Here is a 27,518-nt window from a genome sequence, read left to right as displayed (position 1 = left end):
CCAGAATTTCGTTGGACTCCACATATTTGGTCAGAATGGAGTTTACATAAGATTCAGTATCTTTAGCCAAGAACGGGAGCAGGGAAATAGGACAAATGTTTTCTGGCTTAGATATAGCCAAAGAGGGTTTTTTCAGCAGTGGAATTACTTTAGCATGCTTCCATGGAGCAGGTACCATTGCCATTGACAATGACAGGTTAATCAGCTCACTGCAGACCGGTAGAAGGTGTTTCTGAAATTTTTGATACAGGTCAGGTTTGAGTGGGTCAGCTGGAGAGCTCGGAATTGATTCAGCTGCTGAGAGTGCGTACCTCTGCCTGCGATATTAAAGGAGAGGGGACTGGGGAGCTTGTCAGTGCCTTATGACTTGCGTAGCGGCTCATGGTCAGGAAGTTCTTGTAGATATTCTCTACCTCATTAATGAAATAGTTAGCCAGATCGTCGCACTGAGTTTTCAAAGTGATGGTAGGTTCAGCTGCTGTGATGGGTTTCCTCAAATCTTTGAGAAGGGAGGAGATGCTTTTTGCAGGGTTACTGCTACTTTTAATTTTGAGTGCAAAATAATCGGCCCTGGACTTCCGAATTAGTTGGTGGTAAGCTTTAATGGACTCTTAGCAAGGGTCACAGACTTGTTGAACGAAGGACTGGTCAGAGTTCCTTTACTGTGGGTACGTTTGGCAGGAATGCAGCTGTCAAGAGCAATTGGTGAGCCATGCATGGAAAAGGCTGTTAGCTGCCTCTATATTAGGAGGCAACTGGGGCATCTGCGTTAGAAGGAGGTCACAGAAGTGGTCTGCATCTAGATTATGCCACGGGCGTTTCAGAATGGGACAGGAGTGAACACGCTGTGGTGGACCTTGATCTCGTAGCGATATAGAAATTAAAAAGTGGTCCGAACAGGCCATAGGGAGAGGGTGATGATGAAGTTTCAAGGGTAAATTGGAGAATACAGGGTCTAAAAGATGCCCAGCTAAGTGCGTAGTACTCGGGACACATTGTATCAACTGGCAGGCCACAAGATCAGTTAAGAAATTAGCGACCTCCTTGTTATGGCAGTCTTCTATGTGGAGGTTGCGGTATTCCACAATGTTAAAATTAGCAGATTTAGTAGCCAGTGTGGCAACCAGGTTAACACAAACTTCCCTAAATGCTTTAGAGGGACCAGGGGGATGACAGATTAGCAGGCCTGATAGCGTGAAATAGCAGTTGAGTATCATTTTAAAGAGGGCATTTTCACAGTCCGGAATAGAGTCCCTGGTGATACTGCAAGAATAGTGCTCCTTAAGGATTACAGCTATGCCCCCCCTCTATTCCCAACTCTATTGTACTGTTTCATAGTGTAACCCTGAAAAAAGAGCCAACAGTGGCTCAGCTACAAAGTCAGGCGTAAGCCAGGTCTCTGTTAAAAAAAGTAAATTCAGTGTTGTAACAGGTCAAACACTTCAGCGTAGTGGTTGACCAGTGAACGACAGTTTAAACAAAATAATTTTAACTCTGAGGTGTGGGAAGGTGCCATATTGCAGCTGCCCATCCTTAGCTTAAACTCATAATGTTTGCAGTAAAATGGGCCATCTACTGGGAGCCAGGCATGCTTGATGCAGAGGTTGGGTTGAGTTTTGAGATATAGAAGCTCCTTGTGGGAATAGGCTATCCTGTGGCTGTGCAAAGGAGCAGAGTGCCTGGCGCCTGGCAACATCCAGGCACAGACGGGCGCAGAAAGACTTGCCTTTGGTGCGCCAGCGTCTCGTCTGCATGTATTAAAAATTGCCGGGGGGCCCAACTGGCTCCTCCCAGGCTTGCGTCTGATTGGTCAAGGCCAACCAATCTGCGCAAAGCACGTCTGTAGCAGGTAGCAGAGGGAAAGTTTTAAAAATTAAAAGCAGTGTCTCCATAGAGATTTAGCAGCAGTAAAAGTACACACAAGTGAAAAACGGCAATCACCCAAGTTTCAATTCTATCTCCTCCAAATGTTTGTTTACGGGGATTTGGAGCACACACAGCTACTCAGAAGAGTGTCCCGGCGCGAGCCCAGTAGAAGGAAAGGCAGGTAAGAAGGATGAACGGCTTAGATAAAAAGGAAGGTCTTAAGCATTTTCCTGAAAAGCTTAGGATCCTGAATGCTGCGGAGGTCTAGGGGGAGAAGGTTCCAGGCCACAGCTGCTCTGAAAGCAAGAGAGCTCCCTCCTACCCTCTTAAGGTGAAATCTCAGGATGTGAGCAAGAAACAGCGTGACTGAGCGCAGCTGACAGGTACGGACATAGAACCTGAAGCTCTTTCTCAAGTATACAGGGCCAAGTCCATAGAGAGCTGCATGTGCCATGACCAAGGATTTAAAGTTCACCCTCTCAATCACCGGCAGCCAATGCAGGTTGTGCAGATTTTTTCTCACGCAGGTCTTTATGGGAATATTAAGAAGAATTCTGGCGGTGGCATTCTGCACCACCTGCAGTTTGTTCAGTAGATAGCCGGGCAGACCCACGTACAAGGCATTGGCATAATCAAGGAGTGAGGATACCAGCGCATGGGTGACAGTTTCCCTTGCCAAGATGGGGAGAAAGCACAAACCAGTCAGCTTCTTAATCTGAGTAGTGAAGCTCAGCTTCTCATCAAACCAGATCCCTAACTTTTTCGTGGGTTGACCCTCGGAGGTCGGCAGGGGAGATTCTTCTGGCGAGAACGACTTCCGGAACTATGGGGGGGGAGTTCCCGAAAAGAAGAATCTCGTTTTTTTCCTCATTACATTTTAACTGGGCAGCAGAGAACCAGCTGAAGACACCTGACGTTCAAGATTTAACTAGGGAGGTGGAGGAGTCATTTTTCTTCAATGTAAGGAGCTGGGTATCATCAGTATATGCGATGATTTTGGCACCGAGCTCTTCAGCCATCTGGATCAGGGAAGAGACGTAAATGTTACTGAGTAAAGGGCTCAGTATCGACCCTTGTGGCACTCCTTGGGTCACTTTCTGAGGTGACGATGAACAAGGAGGAATCCAGATTTGTTTCGTTCTGCCCTCTAGAAAAGATTTCAGCCACCTCTAAGCAGACCCAGATACTCTAATTTCCTGGAGACAATCCAGGAGCAGGGAGTGTGGCACAGTGTTGAATGCAACCGACAGGTCTAACTGAATCAGAGCTGCCCTGCTTCCGGAATCAAAAGTTTCCCGAATGGCTTCAGCAACTTCTACCAGAGAAACCTCAGTGCAATAAGAGGCTGTGAAGCCGGATTGTGCTGGGTGAAGCACGCCATGTTGTTCTACATATTCAGACAGCTGTCTGTTAACTAGTTTCTCACATACTTTCACCACAGCAGGGAGGAGGAAAATAGGGCGACAGCTGGAGGGAAGTTGGGATCAAGAGTGGGCTTGTTCAGCAACTGGACAATTTTGGCCTGTTTCCAGGCTGTAGGCACAGTGGCTGTGGTAAGAGATAGGTTGATCAGTTGAATTTAACTCAGGATTGATCGTCTCCGCGGCCTAGTCAGCAATTTAGCTGGACAAGGGTCTGCTGGTGAACCAGATTTAAGAGATTTGAGGGCCGTTAAAGAGTACGTCGTAGCGATGGCTTCAAAGGCCACAAACGTAGTCGAAGTAGTAGGAGACAGCCAGTCAGGAAGAGTGCTCCCTGCTGGCAAGCTATTGCCAAAGTCAAAATTAGATTGGAGTGCTCGGATCTTATTGATGAAAAAACTAGAGTTCTTCACACCAGGCAGGCAAGGAGGGATGGGTGATGGCCTCCGCTTTAGGGGGGAGGAAACTTTGAACGATGTTAAAGATTTCTTTGGTATTGTTCCCCGAAAGGGCAATGCACTCAGCATAATGAAGACTTTTAGCTTAAGTGATTGAGGCATAATGGGACTTTTGTACCTTTCTAAGGGCAGTCCTGGCTATCAGGCAATACTCCTGTCTCCACATACGTTAACATTTTTTACACTGTTGCTTCTGGGTTTTAAGGGAGATCAAGAATCACGGTTTAGAAGGAGAATCCCTTATGCAGCTATGACAGGTCACGGGAGCGAGGCGCTCTACCACCTGGGAAATCCAGTTGGTGAAACTGTCTAGGGTTTCAGTCAAGTCATTGGTGAGAGCTGGGCGTGACTGCAAGAGCAAGACTGAGGGCAGTAGGGTCGATTCTAAAGGAGGATTCCCCTGGTGCCCCTGACCGGGTGGTCTCGACTTATGTTTATAATGGATTTGTCAGGACAAATTGATCAAGAAATGATTGGACCAGGGCACAGGTAGGGGATCCTTAACTGAGATAGAAAAGTTGAAACAAATAGGATTAAGCAGGTGACCACCCCAGTGAGTGGGAGAGCTAACCCATTGTTGGAGTTCGGCAAGTCTCGGGAAGTCGAGGAACTCCTGAGTGTCTCCTGCCTTTCCGCAGTCCAAGTGGATATTAAAATCCCAGAGGAGTATGAAGTGGGAAAAATGAAGAGCTCATGGGATAATTAGCTCATCCAGCGCTCTAAGAAAAGGGCCTGCCGGTCCGGGGGGTCTGTATACCAGGGTGCCTCGCAACAAAAAAAGGGGGGAGATGGTGATGCAGAAATTGAGAGCTTCACCCTCTCCAATCTCCAAAATTTCACCCCGGTGGAATTTCCAATTTACCTTGAACACTACTAATAACGTCTGGAACAGCAGCACGTCAGTGCTGCGCCGTGCATAAAATAGCCAAGGAGCTCAACTGGCGCATCCCGGGCTTACGTCTGATTGGTCAAGGTCATCCAATCCGCACGAAGCACGTTCGTAGCAGGAAGCATGGGGAAGTTTTTAGGAATTAAAAGCTGTGTCTCCGTAGAGATTTGGCAGCAGTGAAAGTACACACAAGTAAAAAAACGGCAATTCCCCAGGTTTCAAATCTATCTCCTCCTAACACAAATATCATCTGGAACAGGAGCGCCCCCCCCCGCGGTGTGCTTAAAATATCCGAGGTGCTCAACTGGCTCCTCCCTGGCTTGTCTGATTGGTCAAGGCCAACCAACCAGCACGAAGCACGTGCATGGCAGGAGGCAGAGGGGAAGTTAAAAAATGAAAAGCAGTGTCTCCGTGGGGATTTTGCAGCAGTGAAAGTACACACAAGTAAAAAACGGCAATTCCCAAAGTTTCAAATCTATCTCCTCCCACCTGGAACAGTACAAAAGTTGAATTCGTTGGACAATGGGCCAGATTTGTTAGTCATGTTTATAGACTAGAGGGGTGCTTTGGGGGCTTTTAAGTACCATTCTCAAGAAGTTGTTCTCTGCCACTTCCAATGCGTCTAGTATAACGTGATTCTGCAGTTCTGCTAAGTAGATACTTGCAGCAATGGCTTGGGGCCTCCATGCTTCGAGGATCAGAGAGACTGGATGGGTAGAGAAATTATTTGCAAATTTTAGTAATGCTGCTGCTCTGTTTCAGAATGAGGGTGCTTTTGGTAACTTGATTTACCCATGAATTTGTACTAGACAGACTGATACCGAGGTAATCTAATTCATGCACTCTCTCTACCCGTTTCCCCTCAAGAAAGCAGTATAGTTCCTTTAAAGCCTCTGTGCAGATGAATTGCCATGAATTTGATTTGGTTTTACTTTCATTTATCATAAGGCCTTGGCCTAAACAAAAGAGACTAAACTTGCTCAGGAGTGTCTCTAGGCCTTAGGGAGTCTTTGATATCAACAGCATATCCTCTGTGAACAACAAGGCTGGAATCATAGTCTTCCCAAGAACCGGGGAGTCATTGTCGCAGGCCATCAAGTAGTCTATGCATCCATTGATAAACAACAAGAATAATATAGGGGCAAGTACACAGCCCTGCCGGAATCCTTTATCATCCCCAAGTGGACCAATTGATTTCCCATTGGGGCCCCATCGTACCTGAGCAAAATTATTTTAGTGAAGGCGCATGATGATGGTAAGAATGTGGTTTAGAAGCCCCATTTCGGTAAGGATTCTCCAGTCTATCCCACAGGACCATGCCAAATGCTGCTTTAAGATCTACAAATGTGGCATGCAGACTACAATCACCAAAAACCACCTCTTTCCACCTAACCAGCTGGAACCTAAAAACCTGTTTAAACGTACTGGTCCTGGGGCGGAAGCCAGCTTGAAATTGAGTCAGGATTTTGCTTTCTTCAATCCAAGAGAGCAAGCGGTCTAATATAACTTTCCAGAAACGTTTCTGACTTGATTCAATAAGACTGATTTGCTGGAAATTCGCCGGATCCAGTTTTGATCCTTTTATATGGGAATAATCTCTGCCCCGTTCCATGACTTGAGAATATCTGCACCAGCCAGAATGGCCTTAAAAATGGAGGTGAGGTATGGAACCCAGATGACTGGTGCTGAGGAAAAGAGGTCCACTGGGATTCATTCCAGCTCTGGGGTCTTCCCTGTTTTCTGCGAAATTATGACAGGTATGACCTCAATGTTGTTGAAGTGTCCAGTCTCAAAGAAAGAATCTGCGTTAGGACAGGACGGTCGCACAGTACTAACTTGAGATTGACCAGTCTTGTTTTGGGATTCATAGTTTGTATGTGGGTAGAAACAACTGTATAAGGTTTTAAAGTGGGTCACCCAGTTGTGGTAAGATGTGGAATTCTTGTTTCATCCTGGCAGATCCCTTTGCCAAGGAAGTGGCAGTGTTGTTGTGAAGGCCTTGTGTGGCATTCATAGTGGTAGTGTGCAATATTACATGTAACTTCATTATTTCTGTGAGTAAGTGTAGGAATATCTGTAGAGATTAGGGTTCATATATCATCCATACCATACTTCTTTGGGGTTGCAGCTACTGCCTCCTTAGGGAACACTAGAGGGCTCTTCTATATACATCTCTGGCCTGAGCCCCAACAAGGTGCATGACACCACTAGGCCTAAAAGATACAAGATGTACAGGACCAGGATCCATACAGGAGTCACACAAATCAGAATCATAACCTGAATATACGCTATTCTCTGTGGATGAGCAATGATCTTTTTATAAGCATTGTGCATCGTTGCGACCCCACCATGACCCTCAATTTGCAACTTTGAAGGGTAGAGTTGGAAGATTAAAATAACCATTCTGGTGGTTGAAGGACACTAAGTGATCTCCTGAGTTCAAGGACAACAAGACCGAACCCAAGAACAATACCTTCAGATGTAAAGACATCAAACTCCTAAGCTTTTCTCTTCCACAGGCACTACTTCTATGGTCCTTCTTTCAAGCAAAGTAGCAATTTTTTTTGCAAGGTTTATAACCTGATTTTGAGCTGTGCTCTAAACATACACCTAAAAGGTGTGAAAAAATGTAGCTAGAAAGTGCAGGGCACCACTGGGGATTACAGAATTCTGAGGAGCATTAATACTATATGATTTACTGTGACAAATCTGACAAACCTTCCAGGTTATGCTTGTTGGATTCCTTCATCAGTAAAGCCAATGGCATTATAGGTTAGCTTTCAAAATTTGATGTAGTAGCACTGATGTCCAAGTTATTCCCCACTTGATAGGGGGCCATAAATAGTTGGTCAGCTTTTGGGAATACTAAAACAGGGTTTTACTAATATCCCTAGAACCAGTAAAACCATGAGTGATATTACCACCCTCTTCTACCAGTCTACTCATAATGAGTACCATTGACATCTACTGCATGCATTAGTTAGTCATTCACTGATTTTTGTGTTCCCTCTTTCCTTTCTCTTTTCACCTTTCACCTGTTTTTGCCCCACAGTGTCCTTTCAGTAGGATATGAAGCTTAAGAATTCACTGAAAAAAAAGATAAATAATATATAGGAAATAATGTATGCTCCAAACCCTTTATTTTGTTATTGATCACAAACGAAGAGGAAAGACAACAGTAAATGTGTATTCATTCGGAGCACACCAGACATGCCATACATAGTAATCAAAAATGCATATGAAAAAAGATCCACTGGGTATTTACATGCATCAAAGAACTTACATTTATTGAAGTTGATGAACGTGGGCTTTAAAGCAAGGCAGTATTTACACTGAACATTATGCACTTATACAGCTGCTATTTCCTCATACAACCTTGATCATAATTAGACCGGAAACACTGCCTTTGGGAAAGGTCACTTTCAAAATTGTATTTTATGTTGTTATCCTTTGTATAGTGCATTGACTGAAACTTGGATTAACCTCAGAGGCCAGAATCTGAGGTGTCCTGATATATGATCTTGTTGTTTTCTTCTGGTTCTTCTCTTCCTGGGCAGATATGTTATCACTAAAAATGGCACAATTGTTGTTGCTGGATGCGCAGCTATTTATGTGTGGTGTAACGTGGTGGCAAGTGATGTTGGGAGCAAGGTGATATAACACAGCCATGTACTGTTTGAGTTCTACATCATTTGAATTAATGGCAGTTAGCACAAAGGTTTTGAGAAAAATATTGTTTATTGTTCCTAGGATGTTCTTGAAAGGCATGGAGAAAGGCTGAAGAAGATGCTGTCGGAAAACGAGCCAAAACTCAAGGCATTGGAGGTGGGTGAGATGGCTTTCTCTTTAGGTGGGTGGCAGGAGGATCAGACCATGTCTTCTCCATTATTATGGAGAAGCTGGGTGAAAACTTTATGCCAATAATAAAATTACCCATTAGATAAATCAAAATGCATTTTATGATTCCATGTGTTTAAGTAAGCACTTTAAGCAGACTCTGATTTACATTAGAATAAGATAAGTCATGTATGTTTATAATAGTGGAACTTTCATGGAAATAAAAAAAAAAAAAAAAAAAAGAATAAGATGTAGCCTTCTAGATTTTTAACAAGAGATATACTGGCATTTTAGAAAAAAGCTGTCAAAACACATCACACAAAGATTATGTCTAGAATCCTCTATATATTGCAAGAGATATCAAGTTTGCATGATTCTCATGTGAAAGGACAGGGCCCACAAGTTCTAGACCTGTTCTAGAGTCACATTCTGATGGTTCTTTTTTGCAGCATGAAGTCGTAAGGAAGACAATCAATTAGACAAATAAATCTCCTTGATGCATAATAACCCTCGGACAATTACTTAAGGGTTAGTTGGTTTATTACAAAGCCAGAAAAAAATGAAGATTGAGACACCTCAACACTAGGTTATAGACATACAAAGTAATTAGCATAAAGCCAAATCCATGCATCCAGTTTAAGCAGCATAAGCAACACAATTAATTCAAGAAGTATAATGCAGAAAATCAGGAAGCATGAGTCCAAATTTCCCTGCATCAAGAGTTGGTGAGTGAAAAGCATTAATTCTATCCCTATTCTACCACTTGAGGTGACATCCCTACATGTGTAATTTCAGGATAAAGGACAAAGTTGTCAGTGCGTGAAGTGTTCCTAAGAAGCCTCTTCACGATCAATGGGCCAAGTAGCATAAAGCTACCATCACAAAGACAGAGGTCATTCTAGAATGCGCTCTCTCTAAAGGCAAGAAAGAAGTGGCACACTATCCCAGGTTCCAACAACCAGTTATCCACAGGTAGCCCTTCCATGATGCATTTTGAGTCACGCCATCCACTCTGGATACAGTCTTGAATGTGTTTTTCCACGATGTAGACGGGTGTACCTTTCTCGCAACAATTTGTCCTTGGTTCCCAGGCCTTCTCCTGTTCAAAGCGTATGACCTTCCTTTATCAACTCAAGCCACCTAATTGTAACTTCTTCCCTCCTTGCCTAACTAATAAAACAAAGACATTATTCTGCCTAAAAGAGATCCTCTTCACCTGCAACACAAAACGTGCGAAAGAGCAGATTCCACCGCACACTTGAAATTGAAACGGTTAATTCTAAAGTGAGAATTTTCAGGGACTTGCATTTCATGCCTACAAATTTCAGCTAACATTTAAAAAAATCATGTAAGTTTTACAAATTCACATAGGATTAAGGCAATTGCAAGTGATGCATTTTACTTACGTTTGAAATGAAATAATTAATAAGTACATTTAATACATGAATGAATTGTCAGCTTCACAGCACAACTTCCTCTTGTTAATGCTCTTGGCTTGTTACATTCATTTTCTACGTTAATTCTTCATGCTGCTTGTCATTGGCCTAAAACACATCACGTATTTATATTAATACATTTCAAAATTCTAATACTTCATGTTAATATAACAAATATATGAGGGTGCGCTCTACACGTGATAATGATGCACCACTACGAATGAAGTAGGATTTCCAATCTATCACATGCAAGTCTTTCATAATAGAAAACATGGAGACCCTCTGCTCTTAAACTTGTGAATGTCTCTTCACTGGAAGCCCCACTTAAAAAAGCTTGACTACTTTTGGATGGAAACATATTTGAAAGGACATTTTTGTACTATTTTTCTAAATGCATGGGAGAAGATCAACACCAACTCTCACCTATTTTAGCAATATTTTTTGGGGGGATGAATAAAATACAGTTCTCTTTCAAATGTAATTGTTATGATACTTTCAAATATGTCTATGTATATTAAAACTTTTTTTGCGTGATCTGAAAACAAACTACAATTTACTTCTTAAAGCTCTGGATTAATATAGAAACGACGTTGCCAAAGTTTTGTACGAATTCTCACTCTTGTTTTCATTAATTTGTATAAATGCAGTACAAACCACTAAGAATGAAAGGGCATGCTTCCAAAATGTCAGACATAGTCGGTCCTAGGTATCTTCTATAAAAATATAGCTTCATTTGAACTAATGATAGCAGATCTTCACTCAATTGAACAATATTTTTGTAGATGATATTTAGGACACAATACTTCAGCCTGGCAGTATTTTTTGCTGTTGATATTCTGATATATAGGTGATAGAGGTTGGTATTTGTTGGAATACTTGAGTGAGGGTGTTTTGATTGAAGCATAATGTGATTACTGGCACATTTCCAACGTTGCTTTCTTTTATCAGAAATTATGTGGGAAGTGTGTATGAAATAATTTTGTCTATATATATCCAATTCTTAATCCTTGAATGTCTTTTCAGAATTTGGATACTTTTAAATAAGCTTTAATATTTACAGCATGCACATACTTTTTCCTGGTTTAAATGGTTTATTAAATATCAATTTACAGAGTAAGAAACAAATGATCAGAAATGAGCTTAGATATCTGCAGCATCTACTGATTACAAAGAGGCATAGTCTTTACTGCGACTTGCAGTGTGAACGAGTAGATATTCTAGAGAAGATTATACAAAGAAGGAAAACATTATCAAAATATTCTCACTACCTCCAGAACATAATATCAGAACTACAATCAAAGACCGAGCAACCAGACAGGGAGATACTGAAGGTGAGTGAGATTAAGTACCTTTGGATGTCGAAGATGTGCTCCTCAGTACTCTCAAGGCAGTAGTTCCTCTGAGAGCACTGATTCAGCTCCTTCTAATATCATGGGCACATATATAATTTATGACATTTTCTAACAGAAACAGCTTGTTTATGACTTCTTACCTATGACCCAGAGCAGGCGATTACTCATACCCAGTTTGCAATTGAAGTTCCTTAATGTCATCCTGTAAACTCCCTTGGAATAATTGTAATTCATACTTTGAAAATAATTATTTGGATTTCTATGGTCTCTCAACATTGTCTTTCAGTTTCACAGAGTTATATTTGATTTTTGCTATGATAATGTGATTCTAATTCGTTAATGCCTTAACGAGGCAGCATACAATAGTGATTCCCATAGGATACATACTAACTGCTCTGACTTTGAACCATCACTACTGCATCTAACTACTAGCACAAAATCCTATGACTGAATATGGAATTATTGTAAGTGGAAGGGTGTTTATGCTCAATGGAACAAGAAATACAACTTTTTTCCAATGGAAGATATGCACAGAATAAGTGGAATTGGCAACAAATGAATATGCAGACACTTCGCTATGGATCTAACAACAGAGCTGGAGGAGAACTTTCGCATAAAATCTTCAATACTTTTAGAGCATCTTGATGGTATTCCACAAGAACTATTAACTAGAAAATATTGTGGGTCCAAAATATTCTGAGCTAACTATCAAGGACCAATTTTTCATCACGGTAAGTACTTTACTCAACGCAACACATATAAATATATGTTTTAAAGGAACGCTGATATGGATTTAAGAATGGTAAATCTATGCATTTGTATATGCACTTACTGTCTCGATATTTTGATCCTTGAGATACTGGCCCTATGATATTTTACAACTCGAGTTTCTGACTTACAAATATCTTTCTTTCCAAAAGTTCTGAAACGGAACTTGTGAGGAAGTGTTGCTCCTGTAGATACTCAACATGCATGCGCCAGAAGGAACAGTAGCTTATATGGATGGCAATAGATGTTAAATTTCAGATCATCCCTTCCTGGTGCTAATACCTGCAGTTGTTTTACTCATACGAATGTAATAATTATGTTTGGAGTGTTTAGAGCTTCCCCTAACTTAGTGTACCAATGCTGCCTTAGGTGGTTTATGTGCACTGTGGAGTTCAATTCTATAGAGGAAGGCAAACAATGACTTCTCTTCGGTAGGTTTCATTGAAAGGGGCCCTCCAGTGAATGACGTCACACTATGTATGAAAAGCAGTCTTCATCAAAGGAATGTTCTAGAATGTTAATTGCTAGTTATAGTCAGTTATGCTGGACTAGGTATAGAGGATAGGTCTTTTCCCTTGACTATATGGCCTCTTTACCACTGAAGAAGCACCACTGAAAAATGTGAACTAGTGGGCTTTGCAGTACAATTTTATTACTTTGCGTTTGCAGTCCTCCTTCGGTTTTTGCCCTCCCCATCAGTAACTTTCGGTTGCCGGGAGGTATTATGAGAATTTGGGTTGCTTTTGTTAATGAATCATTCAAAAGTCATTACTACTTGATCTTTCAGTGAAAATAACTTGACAAAATGTGTTTCACAGACAGTCTATCCTGTTTTTTCAGGGTTTGAGTTTAAGGCCGACCTAACAATTATTAGTACAGGCGTGAGGCCTGGGTGAAATTTTGCACATATCAGTGTAATCTTGCATAAGTTCTGGCAATTCACAATATGTTTGTTCCACAAAATTCCCAAGATCATGCTATTTTGCCATGTTACCTTGAGAATTCCTTTGGGTAAAAATCCTTTCACAGGATCATGAAAAAATGCAAATGAACAGAACACAGGTGGTTGTTGTTCGGCATCACATGCCATTTTGCATGGGATTTTTTAGCACAAAAATGAGTCCTGAATTCCAAAATGGATGCATTTCACAGAAAAAATACTGCAAAATGCCTGATCAGCATTTCATGGAATTTGTGGGGGATTTTTGCATACTCTCTGCAAAAGAAATGTGCAATGTTTAAGCAATGCCTAGAAAGAACCAATTTAACAAAACATTTAATAAAAAGGATGCTTTCACTGTATGGTGACTTTGTGTGCTGGAAATTTATTTGTGGAGATTCGTTCTCAGTAATAGATAATTTGAAGGAAACGCTGTTATAAGAAAATACCTGCCTACTTAAAGGATTACTCTAAGTGTATCAGATGTAGAGTACATCTGTCAACATATGGGAGCTGGCTCAGCACAGAAAGAGACAAACTTTGCTCACTGTTTCTGACTTGCGTTTTCTTCATTTCATGCATTAATTCAGACAAATTCTCAGTTGTATATATACATTTTAGACACCTCAAATGCAAAAAAAGTGTTCAGCTCTGCTATGAGTTACTGTAGCTCTTCATGATACGGCCCATGCTCTGCATTCTTACCCTTAAGAAGGCGAATAAGGTTTCCTCAAAGCACTTTTTGGCTGTCTCTCTTCTGTTAAAAATCAAGCCATAACTTTTGAATGATTCCTTGAGCTTTTATTATCATTATTAACATAACTATAAAAAAAAAAACTAAAAATAATGTTCATTTCTGATTAAAAGTCTTCTGACCATGTAAATAAGTATACAGTATCATCAATATTCACATTTTATCATTTGTGTTTTGGTATTTTCTATATCTGTATATCTAAAGCCCTGCTGTGCATCTGAAGTGTCAATAAAGTGTTCATTTCAAATCTCCTGCAGTCTGGCATACCGCATTCTTCCTGCTTGGGAAGATTGTGTTGTGTTTGAGATATATATAAAGGTTACAGGGATGTTATAGCTAGGCTCACTTTTCAGTCATGCACAACCATAGAAATGTGTCAGTTACAGTTATCTGAACTACCTATAATTTATGCCACACACTGCTTATGACCTCACATATTACAATACTCTAGGTCAGTGGCATTACTGATGACATAATCCAGTAAACATACATACTAGGCTACTTCAAAGGTTAAATTAGTATACTGGGTGTACTACTGAGTGATACTACTTCTAACATATATTATGTGAATGGCTGTGTGTATCCATATGTGAGTGGGTATCTTTGTGGCTGTGTGGGTGTGTGAGTGGCCGTATGGTTATATAAGTGCATATTTGAGTATTTGTGTAGGTGAGTCAATGGCTGCATTGGTGAGTGAGTGGGTGTGTCAGTTTCTGTGTAGGTGAGTGAGTAGCTGTGTGAGTGGCTGTATGGGTGGGTGATTGGGTGTGTTAGTGACTGTAGGGGTGGGTGAGTAGGTGTCTGAATTGCTGTATAAGTGAGTAGGGGCTGTATGGATGAGTGAGTGGCTGAGTGGATGTTTGGTTAAGTGAGTTGGTGTGTGTGTAGCTGTATTGGAGAGTGAGTGTCTGTGGATGGCGGTTGGGTGAGTGAGCTGATGTGTGAGTGCTTGCATGGTTGTATGTGTGTGAGTGCTTGTAGGGTTGAGTGAGTAGCTGTGTTGAGAAGCTGGATGGGTGAGTGAGTGGGTACGTGAGTGGCTGTATGGGTGAGTGAGTGGGTGCATGAATGGCTCTATGGATGAATGAGTGGTTGTGTGAGTACATGGATGGATCTTTGAAAGGGTATGTGAGTGGTTGTGTGGATGTGTCAGTGGGTTTGTCAGCTTTTTGCCCCTAAGGTAAATCTTCCACCTCCTACACCTTTTTACCCAGAGGAGGTCGAGACATTATGTTTTGGTGTAAGTATGTTCTTTATTTTCTTTTTCTATTATTTGTTTAACAGTACAGCATCTCCAGGAATGGCAGGTGAGAAAGGGACAAAACAAATCCGGTGAAATCAAGGTTCCTTTCTCCAAAAATCAAACATCTGGGCTTTCTCTGGGGTTCTTTTCTCCTTAGGTCGAGATCCCGATCTGTTCCCTCTGTGTCTCTGGAATGAAGGGACAGGGCAAGGACAGCAACGAAAAAAAAGAAACAAAACTGCTTTGAGTCAGCTGTTTTAATACCAAGAGAGAGAGAGAGAGAGAGAGAGGGAGGGAGGGAGGGAAGGTTGTGTTCTACCACCGGTGTCCTAAATGTGCGGTGCCTACATGAGAGATTCAACGTGCTGGTCTCTGTGTGGCCCTTAGACCTGCCCACCACCCCCTTATAGAGAAAGGACGTGTGGCTGTCACTTGCCTGGTGCCACGACCCTGAGGTCCGTGGTGTAGGGAGAACCCGCCTCCGTGTCCCTTCCAGGAGAGCCGGTCCTGTGGGCGTTACTCGCGCCCTCGCCTCCTCCTTCTACCGATCGGTCTGGTTGGGGATCGTCTTCTTCCGTATCCCTAGTCGTTTCCTCAGTTTCTGCTGGACTCGGGGCCGCCTTCCCCGTCTTCCTTCTTCTCTCTAGCTTCCCGCGACTTGCTGGCGTCTCGTTCCTCCATCTCTGCCTTTTGTCCCTCCTCTGGGTTCCTGCTTCAGGTGCTGAGGGGGAGAAAGTCTAGACCGGCACCGCTACTTCCTGTCAGTGGTGCACCGGCAGCCATGTTGGAGTTTTCGGACGTCTCGGGTGGCGTGATAGAGCCGGTGTCCTTACCACAGGGTGTATGAAAGGTTATATGGGATATGAGTGGTTCTGTGGATGATGTCATTGACCATGTCATGGGTCATGTAATTTGTGAGGTCATAAGTAGTGCATTGTGGGGGCATAAGTTATAGCTAGCTCAGGTAACTGTAACTGCTGAATTTCTATGGTTTTGTATGAGTGAAATTTGAGCCTAACTATAACATCCCTGTAACCTTTGGATTTATTTTTATATTCTATTTCCTAATTGTAATGTTCCTGTAACATTTTGTTTTTTCAGTGAATACATAATGGTTAATTAGTCAGTGCTACCATGTTGGGTAAATGTCTAGTCCACATTCTACAACACAACTGTGTGAAGGACCTTGAGTTAATATTTCCAGTGTCCTTATATGCGTCTAACTTTGGCAAAGGGATATTCTGTCTAGTGTCTTGTCCCAGAAATCTTTGGTATCAAACTATACTTGTATACAGAAGACGGCAAGACTACTAAAGTGTGAATCTCCACCAAACAAGGATACTTTTAACAATAAGAACCAAGTGTTTCTCTCTGTGACTGAGCTATCTTCATATTCCTGTGCTTCAAGAACTTGTCTCCAAATTTGCTGGGAAACATTCCCAAGAGTCCTTTTTTAAACATTCCACCGACATGAGAAAAGGAGGGGAGACCTTTGCATACTGTTAACATAAATGGTGGACAAGCAAATGGGCAGAGCTTTTAAGTTATTTTGCAGATTTGCATACACATAGCAATGTAAAGGAACAACAATGAAGTCTGTTCTCACGAGCACATGAAAAGAAAGAACCCACTTGTGACACTCACTACAGAGAGATTGTGGTTTGATAAATGAACATTGCATCAAAAGACACTTCCTTTGTATTTGCCAACCCCATAAGTTAAGATCATTTGTGCTTTACAGATGTTGAGCTTCATCTGGGTCACTTGATATGTTTATATCTGTAAGTGCTTCCTGTTGAAATTAAAATTTTCTGAAATGAGCAAGAGGGCCAGGACGCAATGTTAACTCTGCATTCATTTTTTTGCACAAACTGTCTACTCAACTGGAGTACTTCATACTGTTAATTAGTAAGTGGTATCTTGATGGATAAATATCTAGTGCATATTCTACTGTACAGATTTGTAATGGACCATGAATACATTTCTCAAGTGACCTTGTGTGCGTTTAATTTTTGTAATGTGATGGAAGAACAGTTCATAGTTTTATAGTAGAGCCGTCATTATTCCCAGTCCTATATTGCAGAGACCTCTTTGCCCCTTGTACCCAATGAAATTATTAGAGTGAGAAATAAAGAGTGGTCTTCCTCCTAACCTTTTGGCTCATATTATTAGGATTTGCAAATCTGTTACGAACAGAGGGTCGCATATTTCCAGGATCTTTAGAGATCACAACAATGTGTTTTTTTGGCAATAGTTAGAAACACACTTAGAGACTTAAAACATATTGCTTAAGGTGAGTGGTTTAATTAGAAGGTGATGAAACTCTTATTATTATAGTAAAAAACTATTTAAAGCTTGTTTAAATACATTTTCCAGACTCACAATGATGTTGCATTGTAACCGCGACGTCATCGTGGATTCCATGTGAGACTGGAAAAATTGATTTGATTGCTGTAAACATCTTTCGATGATTAATAGAGGAAGGCCCCACCCATTTTCTGTATTCTTAAGGAGTGGGTGGGAATTTTAATACTTCTCCATCTCCCTTCTTCATTTTGTTTTGCATTTGGTATTTTTGGTTAGTTTGTCTTTCAAAAAAATGGCATCAGCTCCTGAGACTCATGGAGAAGATCAGTCTAACTCTGGATCAGAGAAGGACTTCAGGCCAAAAAGAGAGAGTTTTGCGTCACAGTTTTTCCAGTCCCATTGTGCAAAAAAAAAAAGTTCTGGTGAAAAAGGTGGCATGTAACATCTGCCACAAGACACTTATCGAGGAGCACAGACCAGAAATACTAGTGTGGTACTTCCAGCTTGCTTAAGCACCTGAAAACAATCCACCATAAACATCTTGAATAATCCCAGAAAGAATGGGAGAAGAGCCAGCAAAGAGGATCTGCTGGAGATGATGAACAGCCAGGGGCCTCATCAGGTCCTCAAATGTCATCAGGTGTTGCTGTGATTGCCCAAGAGCTTGCAAAGATCAGGCAATTGTTTCTCAATTGTACGAAGATTTTGAACATGGGGGAAAAACCAATCCCTGCTCTAATAGACATTTGTAACATACACAAGTATTTGTTTTGTTTGTGTTAAATTTGTTTTGCAGAACCATTGTTTGTTTTGTTGCAGTAGGTTTTACTGCTTTTTTTAACTGAAAAAAACAAAATTGTTAGAAAATACAAAAAAGAAAAAAAGTGAAAACAAAATGGTTCTTGTTAGAACCACCTATTCTGGTTTAAGAAAGAAAAAACATATGTTAAATGTATGTTTGTAACAATGTGACTATAACTTGTTTTGTCTGATAGTGTGTTAGTGAGTGTATGGATGAGTGAATAGGTGTGTTAGTGTTTGTATGCGTGAGAGAGTGGGTGTGTCAGTGGCTGCATGGGTTTATTAGTATATGTGAGTGCCTGTATCAGTTAGTGACTGTGTTTGTGAGTGACTGAGTGGGTGTTTGAGTAACTGTATGGGTGTGTAAGTACCCCTGTGAGTAGCTTTAGGAATGAGTGAGTGGATGCATTAATGACTGTATGGGTCTGTGAGTGAGTGAGTGGGTGCGTGTGTGAGTACCTCTACGGATAAGTGAGTGCATGTGGAATTGCCTGTATTGGTGAGTGACTGTGTCCGAGTGGCTGTATGGGCGACTTAGTGGGTGTGCTAGTGGCTGTATGAGTGAGTGAGTAGGTGTATCAGTGATATTTGAGTGAGTGGGTGTGTGAGTTGTATGCATGAGTGATAAGGTGCATAAGTGATTGTATGGGTGGGTGAGTGAGTAGGCGAGTGAATGGCTATATGGGTGAGTGGTTGCATAGGTGGCTATATTGGAATGTGAGTGCATGTGTGAGGGGGTTTATGGCTGCATCAAAGGGAGTTAGAGTAGCTCTATGGATGAGTGAGTGGGTACATAATTGACTGCATGAGTCATTGAGTGGGTGCATGAGTGCCTGAGTAAAAGGATGTGTGAGTGGCTTAATGGGTGAGTGAGTGGGTGCATAAGAGACTGTATGGTTAAGTGAATGGATGTGTGAGTGGTGTATTTATGAGTGAGTGGATGAGTAGCTCCATGGGTGAGTGAGGGATTTAGTGTTTTACTAGGTTTATGAGTGAATAATTGAGTGTTTGACAACCTGTATGGATAAGTGAGTAATTGCATCAGTGGTATATGTGTGTGAGTGTCTGTATGGGTTAGTGAGGGGCTGTGGCTGCATAGGTTAGTCTGTGTGTGTCTGGGTCTGTGGGTAATTGTGTTTGTGACTGGCTGTATGAGTGTGGGAGTGAGAGTAGCTCTATAGGTGAGTGAGTACCTGTGTCAGTGGCTGTATCAATGAAGGAATGGGTATGTTAGTCAATGTATGGATAAGTGATTGGGTATATTTATGGCTGTATGAGTAAGTAACCTGTACAAGTACTAACACACCCACTTAGAGACTGCATGTAGACCTGCCTATATTAATGAGTGAATTTCATCTTTGAGTGGGTGTAAGGGTGACAGTTGGTGTGAGTGCTGCATGGTGTGTGACTGGTGTATAGGTGAGTGACTAGGTGCATGAATAGTTGTATGAGTGAGCAATAGGGTGCATAAGTGGCTGTATGGGTGAGTGAGTGTTAGTGTGTGTGTGAGTGATATACTGGTGAGTGACTGGGTGAGAGTATCTGTATGAGTGAGTGAAAAGGTGCATGAGTGGTTGTATGAGCGAGTGAATGCATGAGTGGTATAAGGGTGAGTGGGTTCATGAGTGCCTATATGCATGTGGGAATGGCTGTGTGAATAGTATATTCATGATTGGAACATTTGAATGTTGGAAGCTCCATTGAAAACAGTGGAGTAGCTCCGGGCTTATAATGGCTGCTATAAGCCCGGTGCTCCAACATTCCAATTCTTCTTTGTGGCTGTGAATAAAGGCTTCAGAGAGCCTGAGGGGATTGCAATCCCCTCTCGCTCCCTGAAACCTTAGTTTAATTTGTTAGAACATTCTGCCCTCTAGTGGCAGAATGTTCCAATAGCCTTATAGCCCTTCGTAGCAGGGCTATACCGGCTATTAAAGTCCCACTGCCTTGTTAAAGTTACTCGCCTTCGGCTCGGGCCTTTAACACTGCAGCGGGCCTTTAATAGCCAGTATAGCCCGCTACGGCGGGCTATAAGGCTATATTAGAACACTGGAATATTGAGCACTCCATTGAAGACAATTGAGTGCTGTGGGCTTGTAATGGCTGGTAAAAGCACTAAGAATGAACATTCCAATGTTCTGCTTTCACAGCTCTTGCTGTGAAGAACATCCTCACAGAGCCCGAGGGGATTTCAACCCCCTCAGGCTCCGTGAGGCCTTTCTTTTAGTAATTAGAACATTCCACCCCTAAGAGGATAGAATGTTTTAATAGCCTCGTAGCCCTCCATAGTGGGCTATATCACCCATTAAAGAACCACTCCCTTGTTTAACACTGGAGTGGGCCTTTAATGGCCAGCATAGCCCACTACAACGGGCTATAAGGCTATAGTGAGTAACTGTTTGTGTGTGTGTGTGTGTGTGTGTGTGTGTGTGTGTGACTGTATAGGTACATGAGTGCATGTGTAGGTGAGTTGTTGGATGACTGTGTGTGTGCGTGGCTACGTTTATGGATGTGTTAATGGTTGTATCAGTGAGTTAGCGGATGCGTTACTGACTGTGTGGATTACTTAGTTGGTATGTCAGTGGGTATATGGTTGACTGAGTGGCTGTGTCAGTGGGTCTATCTTTGAGTAAGTGACTGTATAAGTCCCTCTGGATTAGTAAGTGTGTCTGTAACTAGTTGTATGGGTTTGTTTAGTTTGTGTGTTAGTAGCTGTATAGATGAGTAAGTGGGTGTAACTAGATTAACTAGTTTCTGAGTGGATATGTGAATGGCTATATCAGTGTGTGCCTCGATGTCTATGATGTTTCTAGACCAGCGTACAAATAATTAAATACGATATTGCATTACTCCAGTAGATGCTGCCAATCATCTCTTCTATAAAAAGAAAAAACATAAATATAACTTAGTATAAGATTTTCCCATATAAAACTTAAAAATTCTGCAATGCATAGGTTCATATTATAATCAAAACAGTACACATTTGTTATGCTGTAATTGTATTTTACATTTCATGAATGCATTTCATTTTCACATTTTTTACTGTTCTCAGCTTCCATACTTGTAATCAATAAATGATGTACTGTATAAATATTCATCTTTGAACAGTGGGGAAAAAATAATTGCATCAACTGTTGGAAAAAACATCAAAACTGCACAGTATATCATTACAAATAAATGAGACTATGCATTGCACTCACTACAATTATTAATGAATTGTTTCACTTGCAGTTGCTCAACTAATCTAAAAGAAATTTGGCAAAAATACCTGCTTTATTATTATAACTGGTACAATACTAGTAATAGATAGACAACACACTTTAATTTTGGAGATCCTTTTAAAAACCACCTCTGGTAGGCCAAAGAATGTCTTAAACACTGATGATCCATGTTGAAGAAATACCTACATAATTTGTTTATGAAAAATACTCCGTAAAACTTTAGTTGAAGAAACAACAGATAAGAATTTGAAAGTTTGAAAGGTTTTCGCTTGGATTTGAATTTATGATAGAAGTCATTGCATTCCTTTCATCCAGTTTCAGTCTTTAAATAGACATTATAGTGCCTGGTCCTTCGTGAAAGATGATAGCCAAAGTAGTATAAGTTCTTCTGGGAATTGATATTTTCCTGCTTTGAAGTTTGTATTTCTGTTTCCAATTTAGATCCATATGCTCTGCATCACTGTAGCACTAATAAAAGTTATTTTCTACTTCTTCATATATGCAATGTAGATATAAAACACAACATCTCATCTATAATTTGGGCATGTCATATTTTGGTTAGCCATTTTGAATAATCTGCTAAAAGACACAGTTTTGCAATTCGGTAATGTGTACAAAAATCACTCAGAATTTATTTGAATTGTGTACATAATAGAGCAATCTTCACAGTCATGGTTCCACGTGTGCTGAATCCAAATAAGTCAGCAATTCTCATTTCTTCTTCTTCTAATCTCCAAGGCTGACCATTATAAATTCTTGTGCATCTTGTTGAGTATTTTGAGTAAATATGACTGATCCACTGCATATATCTACTAGATCTGGAATGCCTGAAGCACTATATATTACATTTATTTATTATTTACATTTATAATGCACGACAGCTACCCAAAAAGGGTTTCCCGGTGCAGTGAGCAAATTCAGCACTTTGATAAATAATCAGCCCTTCTTGTCTTCTATCTAAAAGCCACGTCTTTAAGGACTTGCGGAATTGAACATAGTCAGTTTTGTTGCGTAGTGCTGTGGGCAAGGCGTTCCAGAGTGTGGGACCTAGATAAGAGAAGGACCTTCCGCCCATCCGAGCTAGTTTGATTTTGGGGACAATGAACCTCCCTTGAGTGGCGGAGCAAAGGTTTCGGGAGGGAAAGTAGGGACTGACCAGATATTGAAGATATTGTGGAGCATGACCAGTTTTGATTTTGTGCATATAGCTCAGGGCTTTAAACTTTACTTGGTTTTCCACCCTGAGCCAGTGTAAGTTACGTCGATGGGAGGAAATGGAGGTGGCCCTCGGGACTCCGCACAGGAGTCTGACCGCTGAATTTGCACCATCTGTAGTCTGTGGACTACGGTTTTGTTTGAGCCCAAATACAGCACATTTCCGTAGTCTAGTCTTGATGTTATTAAGGCATTGACCACGGTTTTCCGGGTGGACTCTGGTAACCATTTGAGAATAGTAAAGCATGTCGCTGCTACTTTAACTGTTTGGGAATGCATGTTGAGTGAAGCATCAATCGTGATGCCCAGATTACGGACTTGGGGGGGAAGGAGAGGGAAGAGTGCCCATTTCACAAGGCTAGTGTTTGGGGTCCCAGAGATCTTTATTTTTGCCCAATACAAGTACCTCCGTTTTTTTCTCGCTTCAATTTGAAAACATTTTGTTGCATCCATGATGTTATTTTGTTTAGACCAGTTTTAAGAGAGGAAGGAGCATTCGTGTTTTCTGAGGAGAGAGAAAAAATTATTTGGGAATCGTCTGCATATGAGAAAAGGGATAGCCCAGATTCCTCCGCCACATCAGCTAGAGGTCTTACATATATATTATAAAGTAGGGAACTAAGGATAGAACCTTGCGGCACTCCATGAAAAAAGGAATGGACTTCTATGCAGGCTGTACGTGAGAAAACTTGAAAGGTGCGGTTTGTAAGGAATGCAATGAGCCAATCCAGAGCTGAGCCACAGATGCCTAATGACCTAAGAATTTTGATTAGCACAGAGTGAGACACCGTGTCAAAAGCAGCGCTCAGATCTAACAGGATAAGAACCACGGTGTCTCCCTTGTCTAGGAGGTGACGTATGTTTTCCGTAACCCCTAGTAAGGTGGTTTTGGTGGAGAAACCTGCTCTGAAGCCTGACTGAGAAGGATGAAGAAGTTCTTGGGCTGTCACAAACTGAGATAAATGGATATGCTTTTCAAGAATTTTAGAGAAAGCAGGTAATAGTGATATGGGCCGATAGTTGCAGGGTATGTCGGGGTCAACATTTGCTTTTTTGAGAAGGGGGTGTATCATGGCATGCTTCCATTCTGATGGGATAAAGGCTTCCTGCAGCGAGGCATTTAGGAGATCAGTTATCACGGATAGCGAAGGTAAACCCAGCTGCTTTATTACAGAAATAGGCAGCGGATCTTTAGGTGATCCTGATTTTGTGTTATTGAGAAGTTTAACTAAAGTATCTGTATTCAACAAAGGCCAGGTTTCGAGGTGGTGGTCAGGAATATCAGGTGACGCTACTTGATTGGGCAGAGAGTCATCTGTTTCACAAGGTGAAAGGAGTAAAGGAGTGGGGGAAAGATTTTCCGTTTGCGCCAGCACAATATCTTGATATATCTTATCCACTTTTTGGACAAAGAAGGACGCCAAAACCTCGCATTTCTTTTTATTGAGTGCAGGAGGCAACGCTTGGGTTTTGGAACCGGCGAGTTCCTTGACTGTGTTGAAAAGTGTCTTCGAGCAATTTAGTCAAATTATGTCAAGTATTTCAACTTGACCGTTGCAGGAAGGCAAGTGATCTCCACGAGGTTAGAAAAGATGGGATCCAAAAAATGGCCTGCCTTGTGTGTGGGCCCAAAATTTAATAGATGGACATTCATGGAGGCCAAGTCAGAAATAAAATTAGAGCTATTTTTACAAGCTGTGTTTTCTAAGTGAAGGTTTAAATCTCCCAAAAGGGAGAAGGTGGCTGTTTTCATAGCCAGAGGAGCTATGATTTCAGGAAATGTCGAGGTCCAGGAAGAAGAGGGGGTGGGGGGACGATAGACAAGTATACCTGAAAGGGTAATCGTTGGGGTGAGGGATAGCTTGAAGAGGGCTGCCTCACAGTTGGGGAAAGGGAGATGTTCAAATTCACATTGGTAGTCTTTCCTAAAGACAATAGATATACCCCCTCTGGTTTTCACGCTGTGATCTTTCCTGACTATTGCATAATTGGTGGGTAACGCTGCGGCAATGTCAGGACCTGAGCTCTCGTGGAGTAAGGTTTCTGTGAGAAAGATCGCGTCAGGTTGGTCGTTAATTAGCAAGTCAAATACATCAAGTTTGTGTTTAGGGAGGGAACGACAATTTATATTGATGAGAGAAGAGTTTGTTTTGAGAAGATAATTGGTTTGTACTGGAGGGTTGTTTATCCTTCTTGGTTTCCATTCTAGGTGTGAAACAGAAACCGCAGTTAGAGTATGTTTCTATTTTATCTGCAAAATGTGCTCTTGTGCACTCCGGGGACAGAGGTACTCAAAGAGCCTGTAATTGCTCTGGGGCATACCGGAGTCTGGAGTTTTCCACTGGGCTCAGTGAACTGCTAGTTTGAACATTTATTGTAGGCTGCTTATCGAAAGTATGTCCGTGATTTTCAATAGAAGGACCAGGATTTCTGGCCCTAGGTCCTGGCCAGGCACGGACGGGCGCAGACGGGCTTGCCTTTGGCACGCCGGCGGCGCGCCCGCTGAGCGCGCCCGCTGCGTGTCCCTGGCATCTGCCCTTTTTTTGCTTCCCGTATGATGAGTCAGGGGGGGCCTGTCACACTCTAACCGGTCTGCCCTCCACTCAAGCAGCCAACAGCTGTGGTGGACCGAGGTCGGAGCGAGAGTCGTGCGGCGCAAGGTAGGAGTTTTAGCAGCAAACAAGTTTCTTTTTAAAACACACTGTGTCAAAATGGCAATTCGAAAAATAAAGGCTTCAGTAAAAACAAACACAAAAGCGGAGCGCAGCCAGCAGGACGCGACTCACATTAAGTTTAAATCGCATGTCCCTGGGTTACAGCCCTTTTTGTGCAGCCCGTATGATGAGTCAGGGGGCAGGGGCATGTCACGCTCTAACCGGTCCGCCCTCCACTCAAGCAGCCAACATTCTCATCAGTATGTAAACATTGCATCAAAGCACACAGTGCAGAATATACTCTTATGTGGTTTCTGTCCAATTGCATTTATAAGATGTGGTAAATGAAACAGTACATTGAGAACAACACTTGCATAGCAGTTGACACCAGAAGTGTTTGACAACTACTAAGCTACAATAGCTCCTTCATTCTCCTTTTTTTTCTTCTTAACACCTTCTTTGTTCTTCTTTTTCTTCTTTTTTTGCAACATCCATACATTATTTTATGAGCTTCTGCTTTGGGCAGATTTTCTGTTTGTCATAAATGAGACACTGTCATAAATGAGGAACGTATACATCTTAAGTGATTTTACTCTCTGACACAACTTGCATTGACTAACTTTGCTGTTATCAAAATCAACCAAAAACAAACCAGACAATGTTGCTACTTGAGACAATTCAACATATGACATACCTTTTTTTAATATAGTACTACCAATATTAATAAACGCTGCGTCTACATTTAAACCTTGAGATTTATGGATAGTTACAGCGTATGTGAGAGTCACTTAGTTCTGCTGCCGCTGCTGCATATATGTCTGTCACAAGCAAAAAACATACAATACATCTAATAATCTGCTTCACATTCTATGGCTATGTATTCAATGACATCCCTATTTGGAAAATTAATGATTTCAATACATTTACCCATCGCTTCATTTACCAATCCTTCTTCAACATTTAAATCATGCCTCAAAATTACTCTACAGCCTTTGCACACGTGTAATCACTTTTCTAATTCTGCCGTCCTGGATACAGATTTCTCCAAGGATCCAATTTTACTTGCAGGTTTGCACTTAGCAGTACTGTTACCTCCTGGTGCTCCATTTTGTTGATTGCTGTAATTTCAAAAAAATGATTCTCAAAAAAATTCTTCTTTCTCCAGTTTCAGTAATTGTTCATTAAAATTGGAGCACTCTTGAAGTGTAAGCATTAAGCAGACTATGGATTTCCCTTCTTCAATTATATTGAACATTAGCTGTGTTGCTGTGTTCTTAGAAGAGAATAGTTTCTTGATAAGTTGACTTCCTAAGGAAGGTACATTTCTGTTTCTTAGTCAGAACTCCTACTCTAATGTCCTTCAGAATATTTACATATTCCACATCAGATAATTGACATGTATTTTTAAGTAGTTTCTTGTATTGGAGGTTTAGCCAAATGTTTACATTGCCAATAATTCCCAAAGAATTCTGAGTTTCATCATGGAGAAGTGTCTTGAAAACAGGCTGTCCTTTAATGGGGGTAAGTTGCAGTAGGTCATCGACGACAACTAATTTCCTCCAAACTCCACAGCATTCTCTGTTTTTAAAATCTGTTGCATTTTAAAATGCGCGAAGGCAAGCATTAAGTTTGGGACCATGCTCACCTCACCAATAATTAAAAGCTTCAGTTTCTTCTATACTCTTGACACCTCATGACAATATTCACAATAACATTTGGTATTCCAGTTTAGTATCATGTTCAACAGGAAGCATAAGTAGTTAATCTAGAGTAATTCCTTTACTGCAGCTAATTCAGTTGGTGCTGTTACTACACACAATACATTTGCTGTTGGTAGGCACACCAATTATGAGAATGATAACTGGCTAATCAGTATCTCTCTCTAACCCCATAGTTTCAATATTCTGTTTAAATTCTAAAGGTAAATACACAACTCTACCTTTAAGACCTTTCTATAGCTCAGTTGGTGGCAGCTTCTCAGTCTTTGGCTCCAGACGAGCTAAAGCCTGAAATTGGTGTACACATCATATGAGAATAGATTCATAAACATTTAAATCTCATAGTTCTGGTGGAATACATACTAACTCTAACTTGATATGTACTGCTCTAGCTGGCATTTTGTTATTCTCTAACTTATCATAGCAACACCTACATGTACTTTGCTGCATAGACAACTCAGTGTTTTTCTACAAATAAATAAACAGCAAATTCTTGCCTCCTATCTCTGTTCTCCGGTTCAGTTTTTGAGAATACAATTATAAGTTTGTCTTTGTTGTTGATGCACTCACTATAAAATACAAACACGGTTTGGTTTCTCAGAAGAAACTGTGTTGATCTTTCTAATCTCTTCTGTAAAGTT

At 41.2% G+C, this 27,518-nt stretch overlaps 1 protein-coding gene across 8 annotated transcripts in view; it reads left to right on the top strand.

The window, feature by feature from the left end:
- LOC146785286 (E3 ubiquitin-protein ligase TRIM39-like) overlaps positions 1 to 27,518 on the top strand; it is a 581,054-nt gene that overhangs the window by 300,639 nt on the left and 252,897 nt on the right. For 7 of the 8 annotated variants that reach the window (XM_085634252.1, XM_085634253.1, XM_085634250.1 and 4 more), the window contains 2 exons: positions 8,385 to 8,459; positions 11,020 to 11,238. In XM_085634252.1, coding sequence (XP_085490378.1) covers positions 8,385 to 8,459; positions 11,020 to 11,238 — 294 coding nt within the window. The remainder of the gene's footprint in view (positions 1 to 8,384; positions 8,460 to 11,019; positions 11,239 to 27,518) is intronic. The other variant, XM_085634255.1, reaches the window with a different exon arrangement.

The sequence above is a fragment of the Triturus cristatus genome, chromosome 11 (assembly GCF_964204655.1).
Source record: "Triturus cristatus chromosome 11, aTriCri1.1, whole genome shotgun sequence".
Classification (NCBI taxonomy): domain Eukaryota; kingdom Metazoa; phylum Chordata; class Amphibia; order Caudata; family Salamandridae; genus Triturus; species Triturus cristatus.
This window is presented reverse-complemented; position numbering and strand designations above follow the sequence as displayed.